The sequence below is a fragment of the Pholis gunnellus genome, assembly GCF_910591455.1.
Source record: "Pholis gunnellus genome assembly, chromosome: 7".
Lineage (NCBI taxonomy): Eukaryota > Metazoa > Chordata > Actinopteri > Perciformes > Pholidae > Pholis > Pholis gunnellus.
This window is the reverse complement of record NC_136533.1, coordinates 2,251,877-2,275,153: the sequence shown is the minus strand read 5'-3', so window position 1 is coordinate 2,275,153 and position 23,277 is coordinate 2,251,877. Positions and strand designations below refer to the sequence as shown.

At 42.8% G+C, this 23,277-nt stretch overlaps 1 protein-coding gene across 1 annotated transcript; it reads right to left on the bottom strand.

Moving 5' to 3' along the window:
• Nucleotides 1–847: 847 nt before the first annotated feature.
• On the bottom strand, nt 848–22,082 carry hyal4 (hyaluronidase 4). The gene is made up of 8 exons (XM_079163453.1): nt 21,962–22,082; nt 13,112–14,101; nt 11,632–11,721; nt 10,502–10,983; nt 5,277–5,390; nt 2,831–3,755; nt 2,078–2,167; nt 848–1,394 (listed from the first exon to the last, which is right to left on the bottom strand). Exons 2-8 carry the CDS (start codon nt 14,066–14,068, stop codon nt 1,065–1,067), a joined length of 2,988 nt encoding a protein of 995 aa, XP_079019579.1. The 5' UTR covers nt 14,069–14,101; nt 21,962–22,082; the 3' UTR covers nt 848–1,064.
• Nucleotides 22,083–23,277: the final 1,195 nt, after the last annotated feature.

The following is a 23,277-nucleotide window of genomic DNA, read 5'->3' as shown; positions in this document are numbered from 1 at the left end:
ATGTTAATAAATTAATGCGTTAACAGATTCAGCGGTTAATCATCATCGTACCGGCTAATACTGAGAACGTTTGTTGACCGATCCTTGACCCCACCTTACCCTAAAGCTCTACACAGACGAACACGAATCTCGACAACAGATAATGTTCTCTTGTCAAATACAGACATAAATAATGGCTTCATAATGACTGCACTCTACTCAGGCGTGGCAGGGCGTTGATATCGCGCATGCTGATTCACTGACACATCTAAATGGAAAGCATCCACAACTGAAGTTTTTCTGAATCTTTTCTTGCAATAATATCTCAAAATGTTTGCAGTGAGAATCCATATGATTCAGTCTTGTGGCTATTTGACTCGGACTCGTTTTCCTCTAATGGGCGACCCGGACTTGTCTTGGTCTTGTGTGTGTGTTATTCAGACTTCAACAGAGTCCAAAAGACTTGGCTCTTTTGGACTCTGACAAGTCTACTCTTGTGGGTGTTTTGACTCCAATCGGTCTCGGACTTGTTGATGTTATAACTACAGGAATTCTCTCTTCCTTGTAGGTGCTTTAGCTCTTAACTTCTTTCAGTCTTGTGGCCGTATTGACTCAGTCTCATGGGTGTTTTAACAACCAAAGTCTTAATTTGAACCGTGTAGTTTTGTACATAACTGGCCTCCATTACTGCGCCGCCTAAAATAAATATTAAGATAATAAATATTTAAGAAATATAATCTTTTCTCTGTATTCTTCCTCATTAATCTGATTTCATTTAGCTGTTTCTCAGTCTTTCAACGGTTTGTCAATGAAACCAAAAGAATGAAGAGTTTTTCAGAAAAGCCTTTATTAAGGTGACTTTTGGTTTTCAATTGAAATAAATCAGTAATGTAACTGACGTGGTAAAGACGCATTTAACTATGTTACTTGTAAAATGTATTTTTACGTTTAAATAAACACAGACATTACTGATGTAAAGTAGATGAGAGCATCATTTTTTATCAAATTACAGACAGTAGCCTTGATGACCGCATCGTGAAGTCTGTGGATCGGCAGGAAGGGCAGTTCTGAAAACGGTTGCCAGATTAAACCCAGATGAGCTTGATTTTGGTCGGCTTAAACAGTCTGGGTGAACAGCTCCGCCCCGCGTAGCACTGACAGGTGAAGTTCTCGGCCCAGACCGCCAGGTCGTCGGCGGAGGGCCGACCGATCGCCACGTACTTCCTGTCGGCCCGCAGGATGCTGAAGTGGGCGGGGTTCAGGTGCAGGTATTGGCCGGAGTCGTAGCTCTTCCTGAGGCAGCGGCCCCTCCCCTGGCACAAGACCTCGCTGCAGAGCATGGCGGCCGCCGTCACGTTGGCGATGTACGGGTTAAAGGTGGACGTCAGGTACCCAGACAGAGACTCACAGGCAGCCTGAAGGGAGAGTCAGTTACAAGTTCATTTAAAGCAATGAGAAATGTATCACGGGGTGAGCCGAAACGGAAAATATTGATCGAGTGAATTCATGAAATACATTTTGCTAAATATTTCAATTTCAATTTGTATCCCTGTAGAAACTGTTTCTGAGATTAAAAAAAGAAATGTATATCCACCCAGTAGAAATTTCACTCTGAACCACAAATGTCAACCTGCTGGTGGTGCCAGAGCATCACCACAAGCATTGTGATTCTGGAACCTAAAAGTCATGACAATCCATCCAATAGTTGAGTTATTTCAGTCCGCACCAAAGTGGTGGAGCAACAAACCGATCGACCAGCAGACATTTCTACCATTATAGCTGCAAATGTATTTGTTTGAACTTCACACAATTAATGACCATTAACTTAGACAACGCACAAAATCACTTTGTGAGTTCTTTCACATCTGTTAGTTGAGATAACAAACACCGCAGCGTCACAGCTGTCAGTTCCTCCTCAAACAGGAAACAAAGGCAGGTTGATTATTTGCTGATTAAAGCCTGGTCCTCTGTGTTCTTCTTTACAGACTCACACAGAGACTTTAAAAGTGACGCTAGTATGAAGAGGAAGGGTGATTAGAGACCGTTTCTATACATGCATTTTGCCATATTTGACTGGGAGCACACCGAGTGTGTTTACCTTGTTGTCGTAGTCTTTGGTTCCTCCCCACATTACGACCCCTGCAGCCCCCAGAGCTGCAGACTCCCCTACGGTGCTCACCAGGTCCGTCTGAAAGAGGACGAACCACACAGGAGATTTAACATGTTCCTAACAAATATTTAGCCAGAATGTCCATCTACATACACAGTTTATGGTCTGGTGTTTCACTCATCTGTGGCTGTTTCCACGGCTAAAAAGTGACCAAGTTCGTTTGCAGTTCAACTTGCAGAAATGAGAACATCTTTGCAACCTACGGTTAGTGCACAAATGACTCAAGGTTACTGTGAGGAACTTTTATTTTGTGTTGATTTTGGTGGTCCCTGTGACAGAGTCTCTTTAGAAAACCTCTAAATTTACTGCAGCAGGGTGTGACAGTCTGCCCCTCTCAGTCCTGGTTCTGGTTCTCCCGTGCCTCACTTCCCTCCAGCGGGTCCAGCAGTACGTCCTGGGTCTCCAACGGCGTGGTGTCGGTGTTGGCTCTCCTCCTCCCTCCGGAGCTTCCGACTGCAGTTCAGTCACCGCAGTGAAGCCAGTTCTGGGTTTGTGCATCGTGGACCGGTCTCTGCTGGAGGATCTGGGTCTGTCCACGGTGGACCGGTCTCTGCTGGAGGCCCCGCTGGAGTCTGAGCTGAAGGAATTTCTGGTGAACCTGCATGATTTTCTTAAGGGACTCTGGTGCTCAAAATCGACACAAAATTAAGGTTCCTTGTAGTAACATTAAGCTAGTTTCACCTGGGTCTGGAACATCTGGGTCTGGTCCCGGTACAGTGGTCTGGAGTAGACGTAGATCGGCATGGTGTATGGACGTTTAGGCAGCGCGGCCACCCTCAGCGCCTCCTGGACACGGTTGCGGACGTAGAGCTTTGCCTTGGGGGAGTTCCTCAGGATCTGCCGGAGGTAGATGGAGGGGAAGAGGGCGGTGCTGTGCTCCCACAGCCACAACATCTGGTTGTTCTGCTCCTGGGTCTTCGCGGAGCACTTCCCTGTGTAGCCGGGCTTCTCCCAGCCATAGTTGTAGCAGTCGGGAAACAGGTAGAAGCCCCAGCGCCGGCTCGGACGCTTGCCGATGCCAAGGCTGATGGTCTTCTCCATGAAGCGCCGCCCAGCATGCTGGAACTGGCTCTTTGCCAGTGTGGAAATTTTCTTGGATGACAAAAACGGGGCCATCTGCATGGCGTGAGTGATGGACAGCTTCTTATAAATATGTTTCGACCCCCAGTTCTGGTCCCACAGGGGGCGCCAGGACTCCCAGTCGATGACAGCCAGACCAGGAGAAGAATCCTGGGAGATGTAGTGATCGATTTGACTCTGCGCCTTGGCCAGATGCTCCGTCATGTTGCCCTTCTGGGGGACTCCGCCTCTGTAGAGCTTGCGTTTGGCGGTGTCGACTTTGGGGTAGAGGCCGAGGCGGTCCTCGTAGAAGATGGTGAGGAACTGACCGCGCACCGCTCCGGGCGTGGTCACCGCCTGGAAGGCCGCGGTGTCCAGCGGGATGTGGAGCCGGCGACAACGATCGGTGGGGGCGTTCCATATGGCCACAAACGGGTGGTCGTGGATCAGTGGCGGCTCAGTAGGCGGCAGTGCGAGGTCGGCGGCGACAGATCCAATGATACAGAGGGCGAAGCAGGACAACAAGGGCGAGGCCATCGCGGTGGCTCTGGACGAGAGAAAGATAACAAATAAGGTTCAGTCCCAATTCATCCATGTGTCTAAACATGTCAGATTGTTTGATGAATTTTGCTACAATTTATAGATGCCAATGTGGTATCTATAATATCTATGTTTAAGTCTATGGACTGTATATAAGAAGTGGACGTAGTCATCGTGACACCACCCATTGGTTTGTGGACTGTCGATATGAAGCTTTGAGTTTCACGATTTGGCCATCTTTGATTACGGCCGTCGCCATGTTGTTTTTTATTGCAACCAATAAACTGAAGTCACCATATTTGGATTGCGGAGGAGTGACGTAAACACGACGTATACGTATCTGGTAGCGGCAGCGACCTGTCAATCACAGTAGCCCCGCCCCTAAAGCATCCCCTGCTTTATGGTCTGTGTGACTCTAAATGGACCATCATGTACTAAATGAACATCATGCTGTATTGAAGAAGACTTGAAACTAGAGATTGAGACCATGAACTCATGTTTACAATGTTTACTGAGGTAATAAATCAAGAGAGAAGTAGAGTCATTTTCTCATAGACTTCTATACAACCAGAGTCGCCGCCCCCTGGTGGACACTAGAGAGAATGCAGCTTTAAGACAATTCAGCATTGGCTTCACTCTGCGCAACCAGAGGTTGCCGCCTTGGTGCGTCCAACGCAGCGCCTAAAGTCATTTCCTGCTGTGTTCTGGTTGGTTGGTTGGTAGATGTCGGTCGAAGCAGCACTCACATTCTGAGAATTTGCTCCTAAATTCTTGATTCCGTCAACATTTTTGAAGGAGACTATTTTCGGCACATACTGATTGTTTTGTGAATGTTATACATTTAACATTTATACTGTGTTCATTTGGTTTACTTAATCCAGATGGTTTCTGGATCAGCGATAAAATACAATTTGTTCTGGATTAAATAGTTTTAATATGATGATATTTCTTGTTTTGATTAGATTTGTAGGGTTAATAAAGTTATAAGACATATTAATAACATGTTCATTTGTTCATTCTATTTCCTTTTTCAACATCTGACCAGGCACAAAGAAAGATGACACGGCTGTAGACAGAAATGTATGTTATTGTACTGGATGTAAAGTATTTATCGACAGGTCTCGTTTATAAAACACGTAATGCATCGCAAGATACTTCTCGATTGATAAAGATTAGACTTAATGAAATACATAGAATAAAAATATTCTGTGTACACTTGGAAATAATCCAAAGAAGAAAGACAAAACTATATATAACTAAAGATTTACTTAATATAAATCAAACATACGGTTTTTATTTCTAATTTTCCCAAAAACGTAACATTTTGTCACGACACGTTTTTTTGAAGATTAACACGAAAACATTTATTGTCGCTAGAAAATTTGCAGAAAAGCTCCTAAAGACAAATTGTTCAGATGATGGATTTCATATTATTTATATATATATATATATATAAATAAATAATAATAATAATGCAACTATATACTTGCATTATTATTATATTTCATAAAATGTCATGAGTTCCTACCTGCTGCTCTCTTCTGAACGACTGGTGTCTAAACTTCTCTGTTTTCTTGCTGCTTCATGTGTCGGAGGAAACGGTTTCTTCACTCTGATCGTTATCTGATCGATGACCCGTCTTCTGACTCCACATCCAGCCAGTTGTTGGGAGAGTTCAGGGTTCAGGGGTCGGTGCCTTGCTTATGAGCAAGCTGACAATATCTGTTATATTAACGCCTTTTTGTGTATTTATATTGTTGTTTTTATTTGATCATGGTTTTATCTACATTCACAATTTGACAGAGCAGAGACATATATAGCAGTAAGAAGCAGTCAAAGTATGAAGACGTCAACAAAGAGACAAAATGACTTTGTTCTAAAGTGATGAGTTGAACAAATCTTTTAGTTTTTAAAGTTAAATTACTCTTTATTATGCATTTAAGATAATTGATATATATATATATATATATATATATATATAATACATTTTATTTAAGTGCACCAGAGCCTGAAAGAATTATTTTGTAATAAATGATTTAGAATGTCTAGTTTAAAACAAGATGCCCTCAGTCACAAAAACACTTAAATTTTTTTATTTTTTGCAATTTTCTCACAATGGCAGAATCTTAAAGATTGTAAGATTTTTTACTTTTGGTTGGATGTTTATGACGTGAAGGTCTACTAACTGATCATGATTGATTACAGTATTAACAGCTGCTTGTGTCAAATTAAACGTCCTCATAGCGAGCTGCAGCTCTGCTGCACGCAGTCACCTAAAGTTTGCCTTTTGTTTAACTTCTCTGTTTCTACATCGCCGTGTTTAGAGTTAGAGTTCAGAGTGAGGAGCAGAACTCTTGGCGTCACCTCTTTGCTAATCAGCATGCAGGTGCTCAAGTTTTGTTAGTAGTTAAATTAATTCTTATTTTATTTTTGTATATGCCTTTATCCTTATTTCTACTTTATTTTGTCTGATATTTATGTAGCTGTTAAAGAAGCTAAATTAATATTTATGTCTATTTGTCATTTTTAGCCTCTTTTCTGGTTAATCATAGTAAAGCCATACTGAGGGGTTGGTTGTATTTTCATAATATGTGGTTAAATAGTCTATCTATGGATAAGATTCATTAGTTTTGGATCAAACAGTGACGTCCGTGTTATTGACTCCTCACTGATCACTCTTAATCTGATGCTTCGCTGGTTTTAATGACTGAATTTAGAAAAGCTGGACAATTTCAAAGGCAAAAAAACCCTTTAAAGCACTTTTAATTATTCAAACAGATATTCATTAGTAAATCAGACGCTTTCCTGTCCAAATATCACATTTAAAATGATCAACATCAATGTCAGATTATTTGGAAAACAGATTTCTGCCCTCTTTTTAAACACTTGATGTGATGATGTGTGACCGTAGTGTTCACCGGTTTCTGCGTTGGACTTGTTTCCCTCAGATGAAACACTCTCATGTGTTTTGAATGTGTGGTATTTTTTCACGAGTCATCGTCTGTGAGAAACCTCTCCGTTCTCACCGCTTCCTCTTTCAGTCCTCAGTATTTGGGCAGAAACCAGCTGGTTATATATTTCCACAAATATTGATTTGAATTTGAGAAAGACCACTTCAAGGTTTATTTGAGACACATTTCATGTTTCTGCTCCTCCTCAGATTATATTTTACAAAGAAGACTAAAAGTCATTGCGACGCTAAAATGCTCATGATCCGTGGCATAAACACGTTGCACAAAGCGGAAGTTGTTTTCTAATTATCCAACATGGCTGCCAACATCCTCTCTTTGAGAAAAGTCTTTATTTGCAGTGCATTTACATTCAGGTAACATTTTTCATGTGTTGCATAGTCCGTTTGCATATTTGGTTTACAATCTTCAGAAGACAAAAATTAAAATACAAAGTGCAGGAAACAGTTAGTGCGTCATGAGACCCGAACTTCACCTGAAGGCTGGTTTTGAGATGAACGTACTGATTCAGTTTAAACCAGGATCAGTGCGACAGATGCTACATGTTTAACCCAACTTTGGGATCACCGGACCCCAAACCAGGTTTCAGGTCCACCTCTGCTCTGGATTTGGTTTGATTGATAATGCTCTGTCTGTGTTATAAACAGTTCTCCAGTTCCAGTCAGTCTCTCTAGAGGCCTTTTTCAAAAACAAGATATTTGTGTGCAGCTGCTACAGAAAAAAAAACAATCATCTTACGGCGACAGACAACCGCCAGAACAGTTTCTGGCGTTATGTGTCTATACAAACTGCGGATATGTTGAAAGTCCGTGTGTCTGAACCCAAAATATGTTTCAAATCAGCCGTGAATCACGCTTTCAGAAAGTCACAATGACACGCAGTTAAAAGTGTGAAACAATTGGTTCGGTTTAGGCAACAAAACTACTTGTTAAAGTTAGAAAAAGGATCAGGATTACTGTTCAAATAACAATGTAACAATGTAACAATGTAACTAGTGTAAATGAATAACCGTCCATAGTGAACTGCCTTACGTAATGTTACCTACGGTTATGTTGCGTAACTACATTGCTGAACAAATGTAAAGTAAACGTTGATGTTTCTTATGGGACATGAACATCGGTCTCCTGTGTGAAAGTCCTCTGTTTTTATGTGACCCACCCTTTACTCTTAGTGCTCTGTCTTGTTATTAAACCACACAACTTCCAACAGGCGCTCGTGTAATGTAACTTACTCTGACCATATGTGAAAATGTAGAATACAACATTTGTGTGCAGTCGTCTATTGTTCCCAGAGGATGAACCCTACTGACTCTGGTGTTCCCGTCTTTTCCTGTAGCGCCACCATGAGGTCGACATTTGTGGTTTTCGGTGAAAGGTTTCAAGAGCTATTGGTTTGGATTCACATTTCATTTTAAACTATGTTACTCGCACATTCGTCGTGTCTGTGGTTTGCAGAAAGTTAAAATGCAAAATGTCTTCCTGGCGACTTCCACTTCTACGTTCATGTTCGGCAAAGTTTAGGTCACTAGAAGTAAAAACGGTCAGAGAAAGACTGTGGTCATGGTTAAAAGAAAAACTATTACACAATTAGTACGACCAAACAAGTGTTTTACACCAAACATTCAACTCAATGGAACTTAAAATAAGCAGAACCTCCACAACTGCTGTAGACTGCATTTCTTTTTACTTTAGGAAAGAATTATGGAAAAGTACATTTTGAAGTTTTGTGTCTCTACTGTACGCTCCGGTCTCAGCTTGTTCTCCTGAAAATGACTTTATCAAACCACGTAACAGCGTTGTTTCCCCCAGATCACATTTGTTTTTGATGTATCACAAATAAATTTCTATGTATTTCTAGTCCATGTTTGGGACATTTTTACTGTTCTTTTAAGCCGAACCCTGATGTTTTACTAAACCCAATGAAGTTTTGTTGCGTTTTTTAGTTTTGTTTAAATTTACAATGTTAACTACGAGTCTTAAACTGCGACCGGATTCCAGGAGAAAAAAAAGGTTTCCCTCAAAATGTAGATGAGAATGCAGTTTAGTTATTTGGGAACATAATTCTTGAGGAGACAATCGGTCCAAAGGTCTGTGAACAAAATAGGACGGGGAATGCATGTTGTTTAAATTCTGATTCAGTTCAAGCATCTGAAGCTGATGAGGAAGATTGAAAGCTGCAGAAATGGGGAAGAAAACGAGCATTGACTGTAAATAATGTTCTGAACTTTAGCATCACCTCGTTATCAAAGACCGTTAACCTGCATTCAGTCAGCATGAGTCAGCTTTCTTTTTCATATTCTCTCAAAACTTTGCACCAGATGATTCTTCTTGTGGTGCGAAGTGGGCGTTGAGGACCAGTGGAACCGCCGAGTCACATTCAGATACGATATGTGCCGTCTTTCACATCCTGTTCAGTGTATTACACACATAGCTACAGTACTGTGCATCAGTCTGTTGATTCCTCTGGACTGAGATATAGTAACATCAACCTCTAGTGAAACAAACCTGATCCTCTACACTTATATCTTTATAGAAAATGATACAGATATATCATATTTTGTCGATAGCACCTACAACGTGTGCACGGCGTCTCCAAACCGACTCGTTTTCTGACATAACATACGTCCAAGAGTATAATGCACAAAAACACACTTCATGTATAATGTCAAGTGAAATAACAGCTTTTTGTTACAACACGGCGTCAGAAATATGTCTTCAAAAGCACCACAGATCAAGTGTGAAATAGAGATTATTTTCCCTTCATTTAGCTTTTGTGGTACAGCAGCACCTTTATTGGTTTCCAATGGAAAGGCTTTGTTGTTGCCGTCTGCACAAAACAAATAGAGGATCATCCTGCAGCGAGACCGATCCCAACACGCAAAACCTTTTAGCTCCTAAAAAACAAAACATGATCCCTTCAATCCGATATTCTCACATCCTTTGCTGGATGTTGACTCAGTCCACAGTTCAACAAACAGCGTATTCATTTAGTAATTATCATTCCTGGAAGAAGAGATGCATTGTTGGGTGAAGAGGCAGCGCAGACTGTCAAATACAGTTCAGCTGGTTGAACTGTGAACATCCCAGACCTCGTGTGTGTGTGTGTGTGTGTGTGTGTGTGTGTGTTTGTTTGTGTGTGTGTGTGTGTGTGTGTGTGTGTGTGTGTGTGTGTGTGTGTGTGTGTGTGTGTGTGTGTGTGTGTGTGTGTGTGTGTGTGTGTGTGTGTGTGTGTGTGTGTGTGTGTGTGTGTGTGTGTGTGTGTGTGTGTGTGTGTGTGTGTGTGTGTGTGTGTGTGTGTCGGGGTAAAGTGCCATCACACTCCTCAAAAAGTGAAGTGTCATGTTTTGTCTTTTTGTGTTACTTTTCAACACAGCAGCTGTTTTCATTTCACAGTGCCCCCCCCCCCCCCCCCCCCCCCCCCCCCCCCCCCCCCCCCCCGTTCTTTTTAGAGTTGTTCATCCGCTCAGCAGCGACCTCGGAGTGTTGATGTGTGTCGATGAGCTGAAGTTTCTCTAAAGAAGAAGCCCGGAGCGTCGTAAACGAAACACCAGGATTCTTTTTAGATTTACGGATAAACCTCAACGTTTGGCGAGTCTTTTATAGAGGGTGGTGCTGGTGGTGCTGGTGGTGCTGGTGGTGCACCAGCTGAAACAGTAACATCCTGGGCTCAAAGATCTTCAGCTTAAATGAAAAACCTCATTCTGTGTGTTGAAAAGTAACATCTGTACACAGCTGTGTTTAACAATGTTTTTGTCAGAGTGCATCATACGACCGCCTTCACCAACGACAAGTTCAACAGGAGCATCAGCAACACGAGGTGAAGGCTGCAGCCGGTCAGCGGCGCCTCGCTCTCCCCTCCCTCCCACCGTTCACCCTGCTCGTCCTCCCACTCCGTCCTCCGCCTCTCCTGCTCGTCCTCGTCTTCCCCCCCGCCCCACGGCCCGTCGTCCTCCCTCACTTTGTTGACGCTGTCGCAGCGCTCGCCCTCGTGGCCCTCGTAGCAGTGGCAGCGGAACCTCTCGGCCAGCAGCTGCAGCTCGTGCTGCGAGTGCCACCCGGCGACGGTGAAGTCCTCGTCGCCGGAGGGCCGGATGTGGTAGCTGTCGGCGCTCAGGTGCAGGTAGTGGCGGGCGAGGGGGTCCCGGCGGACGCAGCGGCCGTTGCCCTGGCACAGGAAGTCGCTGCAGACCTCGGCGGCTCGCGTCACGTTGGTGATGTACTGGCCCAGGCGGTGGCTCAGGAAGGCTTTCACCTTGGTGCAGTTATGCTGTGGAAACAAAACACGCAACTGTCACGTCGTGATGTGCTTTGTCGGCTCGTGTGACAACATCCAAATGTCTCGTGTCCTCTCAGCGTTTGGTCGAGCGCCTCTGAGTGCGATCAGAGGTTTCCAGACGACACTGTCACAAACAGTTTACTGATTATTAAAGCATTAGCATTAGCGGTTATCATCAGGTTTGGCAGCTCGCTACAATTGTCCAAACTAAGCTCATACAGCAGGTTTTAAGAGTTTAGCCAGAGTTGCAGATTGCAAAATCACATCGCAAACTTTTGAAAAGCAGCTGAAAAATACATGCAAGAACGCTTCCTGTGATTCTGAGACAGTCAAACGCAGTTTAGATGAACTCTTTTTCCATAAAATACATGAGCATTACAGTTTCACAACACGCAGCGACCACAAGATGTCAGCTCTCTATTGTCTGACTGTGTTTACTGTCGCGGTTTGAGTCCAAAACAAACGAAGCTTGTTTGTTTGTCACAAGTATACGCGGTCGGTCCGTCCCAGCGGCACAAATGAGGAAGCAAAGAGTTTGACAGCAGAACATTTGACCTGTATTTAAATGATCTTTGTGTAATAATGAACAGAGCCGGCTGATAGAGGGCGAGAGGGAGTCGAGGACTGAGGAACACCCACCCTGGATGAGGTCAGGTTCAGGTCGCCCCAGATGACGAATCCCGCCGCTCCCAGAGCAGCGCTCTCCCCGATGGTGTGGATCAAGTCTTTCTGCAGGAGACACACAGGAACAGACGTCAGGTCGCACACGGTTACACTCTACAGGTGGATACGGTTAACACTAAAGATATCACTATGGAAATAACCCAGTTCATTACTTGCATTAAGACAATTACTCTTTGTAATCAAAGGTTTCTACAGAAAGAATCTTTGTATCAAATCAGAAAATACTGTCGTGTTTAGTGATGAAATGTTATAAAAGAGTCTCTGGATGAACCAAAAAGCAAAACAAAAGAATATATATTTTTCATATATCTTTGAATCTCATGAACTTGTAAAGACGTAACTATTAATAAAGAAGAGCTGAGGTATTTCTCATATAAGCTTTTTTCTAAATTAAAGAAACAAACAAACTCTCCGACCAGATTTAGTCTTTTTAAACACATTTTACCAGCATGACACAGATATTTTAAAGGTTATTTCTGAAAGTCCTCAATGAATCAGCAGACCAGTAAGCACAAAATACAACCGCTCTGGTTTTGGTGGTGTAGTTCAGGGAGAACGAGGAAACCGCAGCGTCGCAGGATTCTATTTAGTGACTCTGAGCTGCTTCTCTGTGGAGCTCCACCAGATGGCAGTGATGAAGAAGTAAACTTCAGTCAGTGAACAACTAAATCATCTTTATGTCAGAGATTTGTCTTTCTAGAAATGTCTTTAATTAACTTCTTTGTAAAAGTTAAGTTTTCATGGCTTATAATACATGGGCAATTCTGCATAATGAGTACTTTTACTTTTGGTACTTGTTGTTTGTAATTAAACAGTAAAGTTATACCACAGTCAAGCATTTTGAGGTCAAAAAAGAATAAATAAATCAGTTTAAGCAATCATGCAATTTAATCTCAATGTTTCTTTTATAGTGTTTGTTGAGACAAACTTTCGTCACAGAGTAAAGAGTCTCAGTAAATGTATATTGGAGGGATGTAGAGGAGCAAGGCTGCAGGTTAAAGCTGATATTAACTCAATGTGAGGCGACACATGAGCTTCCTGTTGATTTAAAGGTGCCGTAAACCGGATTGGAAGCATTTTGATTGCCTTGCATGTGGAGCTGCTCGATTCTCATATTGTAGAGAATCGAGCTGCACCTTTTAGGGCTTTTGTGTTCTTTATACTTCCTCTTTCATGATTACATGTTATATGCAGGCACATTGTTCTTCGTGGGTATTTGCTACGAACGCTGGATGTTTTCAGTTCTGTGATGATGTATGTTTGAGTGGTTAACAGAGATATTTAAGTCAGATCGTTCTAAACTGTAACGCATAACTCTGGAAAACAAAATACTTTACTAATAGAAGTTAATAATTATTCAACCAGAGTCTGTCAATAAAGTGCTTCGTACTGAACAGTAGAACAAGTGTGCTGCTGTGCTAACGGCTGCTCTCACCATGGTGAGGAAGGCCAGGGCCTCGTCTCGGTAGCCCAGCCTCAGGTACACGTAGGTGGGGAGGTCGTACTCCCTGGAGGTCAGCGAGGCGATGCGGAGCGACTCTCGGATCCTGTGCTGGGAGAAGTGCAGGTTGCCGATGCTGTTGGTGTGACTCTTCCTGATGGCCACGGAGGGGAAGAGCGCCGTGCTGCTGTTCCACAGCCACATCAGCTCGTCGTTCCTCAGCCTCTCCAGCAGAGGGCAGAAGCCCGTGTAGTTCTCCTCGTGCAGGTTGTAGTTGTGGCAGTCCGGGTAGAGGTAGAAACCCCAGAGCCCGTTGGGGCGAAGGCGTGTCCCCAGCTGGATAGTCCTCTGCATGAACGCCTTGGCGCTCTTCTCAAACCGCCGCCGCGCCAGCTCTTCCACCTGCGCCGCCGTCACGTTGACGTACGCCTTGGCGGTCAGCTCCCTGGACTTGCGCCGGTAGATGTCCTTCTTGTGCCAGTTACGGCTCCACTGAGGCCGCCAGAACTCCCAGTCGATCACGGCCAGGCCGCGGAAGTCCTCCGAGGGGATGAAGTGGTTGATGTCCTGGTAGGCCTTGAACAGGTGCAGGTCCAGGCTGCTGTTCTGTGGCAGGCCGCCGTGCACGGCGGCGCCCTGCGGCGTGTAGTGGGGGTAGTAGCCCAGCCGGTTGGCGTAGAAGATGGTGACGTTCTGGCCCGTCCAGTCAGCGCGCGGGCTGCCGTGGATGTGGAAGAGGCGGTTGGCGTTGGTGGTGACGTTGTACTTGATGGTGCACATGTCCAGAGGGGCGTTCCAGGCGGCGATGAAGGGCTTCCGGCCAATCAGAGGCAGCTTGGCGGGTTTCTGACCGAAGGCGGTGTGGAAGAGCAGGAGCAGCCAGGAGCAGGTGAGGGCGACGGGTACGACGTGGTGGGAGGAGGATGCCCCGCCCACTGGCACCACAGGCATCCTGGGGTTCAGGAGGAGCAGCTGTCAATCATCCTGAAGAGAGAAGAAACAGAAACAATGAATATCTTTCAAACTTCTTTTGGGAAGGCTTAAGGGGCCGTTCACATGCCGTGTTTATTGCGCCCTCAAATCCATTGTTTTGTGCGCTCAACAGCGAGAGCGCTGAGCAAGCATTTCCAAGAGCCTGAGATAAAAATAGTCACCCATTGTTTTGTGGAGTACAGTTTTGAAACCTCGAGTTTGAAGATTTGTCCGTCGCCATCTTGAAGTGACCATAATCGGACTGAGGAGGAGTGACGTAGAGACGCCGTATACGTCTCTGGTAGAGACCTGTCAATCACAGTAAGCCCCGCCCTAAAGCGCCCCCTGCTTTATGGTCTGTGTGACTCTAAATGGACCATCATGTACTAAATGAACATCATGCTGTATTGAAGAAGACTTGAAACTAGAGATTGAGACCATAAACTCATGTTTACAATGTTTACTGAGGTAATAAATCAAGAGAGAAGTAGAGTCATTTTCTCATAGACGTCTATACAACCAGAGGAGTCGCCCCCTGATGGACACTAGAGAGAATGCAGCTTTAAGACTCGTCGGCATTAACTCAACAGTACGGCTCTTTTTAGAGAATACGCCAAACATGGACATTGTAAAAAAATCTCTGCTGAGTCCAGACTCCGGCTATAAGACTCATTTCCAGCATTTCACAACGCTGAGATACTGACAGAATAAAGCTTTTAATGACAGTGTGAAGTGTTTCAGCCCGTCTGAATGTTTTTTTATCGCTCGATACGTTCATGGAAGTCGCAGCGGGATAAGCTCAACTGTCGAATTTACCCCGAACTGCTCATCCACAGCTTGTAGCTCTTTTTTACTGTGAGTGTTGAAAGCACAATAGAAAGCTTTCGCCTTTTGCTTTTACATGATATTTTTGGAGCCAATAGATTTTTCCATGTTTAATGAAAACATCTGGGATGCGGTCGCCACGCTGACATTCTGCAGAAGTTAAATCCTCGTTTGTTTTCCAGCTGTTGGCATTTTATTTAAAATTCCTTGGAGATAGTTTTCAGAGATATGAATGAATGAATGAATGGATTGAGGTTTTTTTTATGCACAAGCCATGTGGATTATTTCTACTTGAGGAATTTGAACATTTCCTCAGTATTCTAACTTGTATAAATTAAGGATGAAAAAACGTAAAGTCACAGAAAACCCGGATTCCATCAGTGCCCATCCCTCTGGTTCCCCCTCAGGTAAACACCGTTGGCACTGTTGCCATTGTTGGCACTGTTAGCACCGTTAGCTTCTAGCTGGAGGCTCAGTCATCTCAGCTGTCGCCATATTGAGAGCCCTGTGGAGTCAATAAAAATGCTCAGATTTCGTATTGAGCAGCTTTAAATTAATCATCTTTTTTTGAGGATTTTGCTCTGATTAATGATTAATGCACTGATCCATATTCTAATCATCAGGAACATTAGTATCCTAAAGATATATATCTGATGAAGATAGGTCTGATTATGGTCTCGTGTTGTATTCATTGACAGCTGTATTTCCTAATTTTCCTGGTAATTTCTACTCTGTCAACACAGCTAGCTAGCTTAAAAAATACCAGATGTTTTAGATTCAGCTTCTCATTCGTAATGATTTGCTGCTTTTCTTTGTCTCATGTGATTGTAAACTGAATATCTTTGGGTTTTGGGCTGTTTGTCGGATAAAACAGGACATTTAAAGACTTTTTTAGTTGCCTTTATAACTTGTTTTCCCACATTTTAAAGACAAAACAACAATTCCATTTAACAAGAAAGTATTTGGCAGATAAATTGGTTGTAAAAATATTTATTTTCAGCCCTAAACAACTACGGCTGTTGGTATTCTTGCTCCCCAGAGGATGATTCGTAATATTTCTAGTGAGCCTACTCAGAGGCTCATTTCCATGGCACCCAGGGGTCAGAGGTCACAGAGAGGAAGTCTGTTGACACCCAGGGATTAGAAGGAGGCCTTCAGCTGAACACACCGCTGCTTTCCTGTCCACAACCCGTCGTCCTCCGACCAGAGCTGAAGCCTCAGGCCATAATGACGGGCTTCAGTGCCAAATGTCTCAGTGAGTCTCTGCGTCTCCTTCATGGAGCTGGTTGAACCGACGAACATCCAGTCGGAGAGCAAACAGCGAGACATTATTTGGACCTTATTTGGACTTTGATAACTTGTTAAGGTTTCTAAATTCATAACTTTTTTAAATATTTAGTGCTTTTTTTACTGTAACATTTAAAAAAACTAATTATAATATCTATAATTTCACACTATTTGAAACTAAAACAAAAGAAAACTACATCCACTTTGACTTCACAAACAGTGTGAATGCTAACACATTAGCATGATGCTTACTGTAATTAGAGGGCAGGAATTAATAATTTTCTTTGATTATTCTGCAGATTATTTTTAATTAACAAAGGCAAAAAAACACCTCAAACAAGCACAACTTTTTGCACACAGCTTTTCTAATGCGATTCTTAGAAATGTGCGTAAAAATATGTTGATGGAAACACGGCTAAAGTGTATGCTAATGTATTAGCACGTCACATACTTCTATCATCATCAGCATACAACCGACTTAAACTAAATATATGCCGAAGCTTTAGAGTCTACTTTCCCTTTCATACTGTGTGTTTTAAAGCGTTTGCATGATGTATAAGTTAGTTAAAGTGTTTCACTTCCTCTCTCACGTCACTACGTATAAGCTAACGTATTAGCATATATAACACGTCCGTTATCAAAGTGCACGATAAACCAAGGGCGGCTGGATTCCTGATGTCGTTTACCTGTTCAGCTTTAAGCTCCATGTTTACAGTGTTCACAAAAACCTCCCTGTCAACTACCAGCTGTTTAGGAATTTAAGTTACCCTTTTGCAACACTATTTTGGGTATTCCTATCTTTCTCTTACTTTATTTCGGGCAGAGTGCTCCGGGTGGTTCTCTCTTGAGGCCCATTGACGTTAAATTATGGAACATTTTGTCTGTTTTGTTTTCAGTTGGCTAGTAACACTGTCCTCACATTGTTTTACACTTCTAATGTTGAAAAGGCATCTTTACTAGCAATAGTTTACAATCTGTAGTTCAGCATGACAGCATGATTGAAATCCTACGTGTGGTTTTCAGAAAGACTTTGTTTCATGTCCGTTTCTTGAAAAGTATAAAGTTTATGTGAGTTTTGTTTTTTTTCCTTTCGGAGTTTTGTCGGTTTGGAATCAAAGTCTTTTCCTTTCTTTGTGTTTCTGCCAGGTTTCTTTCCTGCAGGAATGGAAATAATTTGACTTGCTTCACTCAGTGGAAGCGGATCGTTTTTCAAAGCCGACTGCAGCGTTTCCAGTGAACGTATAGATGCGCGGCTGGATGATGGCTCTCGCTTTGAAAACCACTTTGAGAGCGGACGTGGTTTGAAGACAGGAATGATTATTCTCTTTGATGGTTTTCTATCCGAGCTTGAAATCTCTGAGCTCAATCAGCTGATCCTGGTTGAGTGACATCAAGGTGTGACAGACCTCGGATGCATTTCAGTGTGAATTCATCCGTCATGTGTCTACACCGGTAGCACAAGGCTGCAATTAATGATTTGTTTTCACTATTGATTCATTATTTTAGTCATTTTGTCCCGTGATGATTTGCCGCTAACCAAAGAGACGTCTACTAATTACTTCATTTATTTTCCCAAAAGTCAAAAACTAAAGAATGACTGAGACAATGAATCCATCGTCAAAATAGCTGCTGATTCATTTTCTGCCGATTTTTCTTTTTTAGAATGAAAAACATAAAGATCATCACACACATATGCACGGCTCCATTCAGGGAGCAAGATGATCTGTTTTTATTAAATCAACTTTCTTTAATGAACATAACTCCTCAGTTTCGTCAACATAAATAAAACGATGACGTCGTGACAGATTTTACTTTTGGATCACACGAGTCGGTAACAATCCTACGCAGCCAATTCTACACATTAAAAAATACAGATTTGTATCTGACTACGTGCACAAATACCGACTTTAAACAGAATGTGGAATACTATTGTTTGACTTGAGACAAATAAAATATAAAAATAAACTATTTTAAATGAGTTTGTCTAAATTATCCATTAAGTAGTAAGTTTGATTAAAGCCTGCATTCCAATTAATATCACAGTTGACGTGAATTACGGATGCACCTTGCAAACCAAGCTAGCTGGCGTTCACTGACAGCTGGCTGATGGTTAACTGATACGGCGTCTCTACGCTCCCGTCGATGGTTCTTATCACGCTTAAAGACGGAGGGAGCCGCCTCAGATCTAACGCCTTGGAGTTTGTGTTTTAAAGTCTGGCTCTGTGTCAAAGTAAATTATTTATCCAGAAGAACTCGGAGCCGCCGGGTCGGTCTGGCATCGATTAAGATAAGAGTTTGTTGACGTCTGTGGTTCTTGTGGAATGGCTGCATTCATTCAACAAAATGAACATATTCAGTGTCTCTCTTGGATAACTGTGGTGAATTTGAGCCACAGTTGCCAGCATCTGTAGTGAAGACGGTTCTCTAGGCAGCGTCTACGAACCAGATGACGACGCCGGGCAAAGGTCAAGATGAAGATACGATGTCGGCACAACACCTTGCAGTTCTCTGTAACTCAGAGCATCTGATAACAGATCACTTCAGGATCTTTTATCAAAGGACTGAAGCCAGTTTTCTATCTTTTGCAAAACCTTCGCAGCCTCTAAGGAGCTCAAGTCTCACCAGAAACTCCTGGAGCGCCGGTGAGTTTTCAAGCCCAAAGAAAGCATTTTCAACTGGGGAGGAAAAGGAGCCGACAGTTTGATGGAGCCATCTTCTACGAGGATGGAAAGATGAGTGCCTTCAGAGATGCCAGGAGAGGGAGAAGCATGTCCTCGAGGTTTGATGATTTTGGGAATCGAGCCGAACCACCCATGATGGAGGGCCGAGGAGGGGGAGGGGGGGGGGGGGGGGATCCAAAAATAACAAGTTCCCTGACATGCACCATCTGTCCCGTAGATATGTTCCAACACCAAGTTGCATTACTACTCACTCAGGCTGATTCTGGCTGCATGGACGCTTTAAAGTCCATGGAGGATTTGGGCGTTTCACGCTGCTGTCCGGTTCTCTAAACACACGAAGATACCTGCATGTTGTTCTAGTCTCTGCAAGTCGATGTCTATAGACATGAACCGGACAGGTCTCCAGGGAGGAGGGTCCTCAACCTGAAAACTGAAGGTATGATTTGCAAACGCTCAGCGGTGTTGAAACTTGTCGTCCCATTTTTTTTTCAGTCAAACATTAAGATTCTTTGGAGTATTCCTTGAAAACTATTTTAATTTACAACAAAACATTCAAAGTTAGTCCAAGTTCAACCCTGTTACATCTTCTTCCAAGGTTACTTTTAAAAGTAGTGTCAGTGTTTGCAAACGTAAAAAAAATATATTATTTTGATAACGTTTGAATTGTGTCATGAACTATATATATGTTTGTCGATTTAAGAGGAAATGTGCATGTCATGGAAGTATAAGACTCTGAAAGGGTCTCACGTTTTATACTTTGTCACCAGGGGGCAGCTCTGCTGAGTGAAGCCGATGTGGAAGTGTCTTAAAGCTGCATTCTCTCTAATGTCCATCAGGGGGCGACTCCTCTGGTTGTATAGAAGTCTATGGGAGGTTCTGTGATTGACAGGTCCCTGCCGCTACCAGAGACATATATGGCGTCACTACGTCACTCCACCGCATTTCAAATACGGTCACTTAACGTTCATCGCGACTAGAAGATTACGCAAAATGATTTACAAATGTTCGTGTTAATCATGCCCCAATCGGTGAGAGTGTTCACTCAACAGTAAGAATAAGCAACAGAGAACACAGTGATGCCAAGATTTGCTAAATAAACTGTTTGTGATTTATATTAAAATTGTTTCTTTCAGCACCGCGAGACACAATAAAACAATAGAGAAGCCCGTTACATGGCGGAACACTTATACAACAGACACAAGAGCAGAGGAGTCGCTGTGACGCTTCAACTGAATCTGAACCTTGAAAACCCTCCAAACTGGACTCGAGTCCTCCGTCACACGACTCTGCATCAGGACTTTCCACTAATCCCACACAGACAAGAAGCTGGTCGAACCGCGCTAACCAGAGCAAAGAGAGAGCATTTCAACAAATATTCATGATTCATGTTTCTCACGCGAGAGCCTGAAAACAAAAGCTGGAGGACGGGGGGGAGTCTTTCCACTCCGCTGAGCCAAAGCGTTTATCACGGCGCCTGGTGAGCGCCGAGATACCAGATTGGTGACTTTGGGTTTTGGGGAGGATTTGTCTGATGGAGAAAACAGATGGAGGACCTCAGAGGAAGCAAGAAAGCAAAACTAATGGAGGTGAAAATGGATCTTTATTTATTCTGATGGTCTTTGCTTTTTCCAAGACATCCCTTTGTTGTCGTCTATAACGGAGCTCTATCTTAACATTCACCTGGAAGAAAACATGAATACCTTTAGTCTGATTAAGATCATGAGGTCGTGATGCACTGCAGCCTCTTGTGGCCAACAAGATTATTACAACAACAAATACTGAAAATGATCCTGACAAAGAAAAACTAATCGTCCACCAAAACCTTTTTTCACAGATATTTTCTTTAAAAGAAACTCAGATATGTTGGCAAAACGTTTTTCAAATGTTTTTCATCCATAAACACAGAAGAGAAAACTATTTAGATCAGACTTAGAAAACAGAATTATTATTTCTCACTTGGCCTCTCAGGGCTTCCGTAGCTAAAGATATATTATTCTATGAACAAAAACAACAACAATATATATATATATATATATATATATATATATATATATATATATATATATATATCCATGATGCTTTCAAGTGAATATTTTCAAGCTTGTTTTTATTTTATTTCTTTTTTTATAAGATTTACATTTAAGATTAGTACATCTCAAGATAGAGTTAATATTAATTTTGCCACATGGCCACAGTTGGTAATAACGACATACAATGTGAATTAGAGCTAGAGCAATACTGCTTATTTAATGCGGATTTAATATTTTTTTTCTTTTTTTTTTTTACATAAACGTATACTGCAATAACATTCACAAAAGAAATGTGTGTAATATTTTATACTATTGTTTCTTGTACATCTGTAACATGTGACGTTTACCCCTCTGGGCATCAATACAATGCAACCATATCTCCATATCTATATATCAATATATATCATAAGATGTTTTATTGATCTTCAAACACCTGAAGCCAAATCATCCCTCCGATGAACTCGTCTTTACTCGACTTAGTTTCATGCGGAGCTCAATCCTGAACTCCTGTCGGCTCATTAAGACTCTGCTTCAGCTTCTGATCTTTAACCTCAACAACAACAACGAGCTTTTACAGCCGCCTGATGAACTTTATTCCAGCTGCTGTCGCGGGCATTCCTCCCGTGTTGTCAGCGTTTTGTTTTTTTACTATTTACAGAAAGTCTTTTATGAGTCAGAGCGTCTCCCAAATGACTGAAACTCCACCTAACTGAGACCTTTAATGTCCCCGTTACAGCTTTTGAGCAGCGACATGAATGCATGCTGGGTAAAAGAAAAGAAGAAAATCACCACGTCAAAAATGTGCTGATTTCTACATCAGAGAAACTTTCTCCACTGCCAGACCATTGGTAAGGGTGAGCCAACATTCCTGGCATGGCAGGGCGCTCTCCCCCCTCCTCCCCCCCTTCCCCTTCCTGCATCACCCAAAACAGACGCTCAAGCCACGCTGTAGCACCCAGAGCTCCCCGCCTCCCTCCGGGTTTAAAAATACACTTTGCTGTCCTCTTTTCGTGCAGCAAAAACAAAAGCTGACAACTTGAGCTGCTCACCTGTAGACGCGGCACACGCCCGATTATTAGCAGTCCGGTGGGGGGGTGGAGGTCTCGTCTCCGGGGTCACCGCAGGGGTCATGGTGGCCCTCTGCGCCGTACGTCCTCCGACACGCTCGCGTTGGTTCCCTGTGTGGCGTCTGAGACACAAGCCAGCCATCCGCACTTATATACGCCGAGGAGAGGGAGGAGAAACCACCACAACACAGCGATCAGAGAGCAGAGGGAGGGAGGGAGGGAGAGACGGAGAGGCACACTGTAAAGAAAGGGAGAGAGAGAGAGAGAGACACTGTAAAGAGAGAGAGAGAGATTTTAAACCCCTGAGCTCTTCTGAGGTCTGATCCTCTCTGCAAGAAAAAAGTCTCAACTAATCCACTTCAATCAGCATCAGAGAGGAAAGACGGAAACACACGGATGTCAACAACAAGTGTGTGTGTGTGTGTGTGTCTCAAGTACTGCACCTTTTAAGTACAATCTGGAGTAGTAGTAGTAGTAGTAGTAGTAGTAGTAGTAGTAGTAGTAGTAGTAGTAGTATTTCCATTTAATGCTCTTTTATACTTCTACTCCACCACGTATCAGGTGGTGCATGTTTCATTTTTGACTCCGCTGCGTTCATCTGTTTGCATTATTGATACAAAATATAAATCAACCAATAAATTAGGATAGATTGTTATGAATTAAGCAATCCAGCAGTCAGCTGATGTTTTGGTTTTATTGTGGTTTTCTTATTATGTGTGCTTATGTTACATGCTGCAAATGTTTTACTTGATTTCTTTGTACGTTAGGTTTTCTTCCTCCTTTTGCTGAACTGTTTGAACAGTAAATCCTAAACGGTGCAGACGAGTCCTTCCAAAACCAGTTCAATATGTGAAACCACAAAAAAATAACTCAAAAAGCCATCAGGGTCTCAACTTGTCTCTACTTTATTTATCTTCCTGCCAGAATAGACATGCGGAGGTTTTAACGAGTGTCTTTGTTAATGTGGCGCAGCAGAGTCTCTGATTGAATGACATGTGGACCAGCACCGTGAGCCGGCCCCGGCTCAGATTCCTGTGGTTCACCACACATATTTACAACCAGAAGACAAAAGTCTTATGGAATTCGAGTCCCTCTGTTAAATATACACACGGATTTTCTTTGTGTTTTCATTCTGAGTAAATATCTCATCCAGCTAAACAGCTTTCACAGCGATCTGTGGGAGGAAATACAACATAGCTTGTGTTTTCTAATTGTACACGATCATGTCAGACTATACTATTATGGGGAAACCTGATTCTGGCTTTTACTTATAATTAAAATATTAACATCTTGGATCA

What these genes read in the sequence shown, in the direction of transcription:
- hyal4 (XM_079163453.1), bottom strand. Translation starts at nt 14,068, where the DNA reads ATGCCTGTGGTGCCAGTGGGCGGGGCATCCTCCTCCCACCACGTCGTA. An exon ending in CCCTGGCCTTCCTCACCATG is followed by an intron (nt 11,722 to 13,111) that starts GTGAGAGCAGCC and finishes TGTCTCCTGCAG; the next exon opens with AAAGACTTGATCCACACCAT. An exon ending in ATGCTCCTGTTGAACTTGTC is followed by an intron (nt 5,391 to 10,501) that starts GTTGGTGAAGGC and finishes ATGTGGAGTCAG; the next exon opens with AAGACGGGTCATCGATCAGA.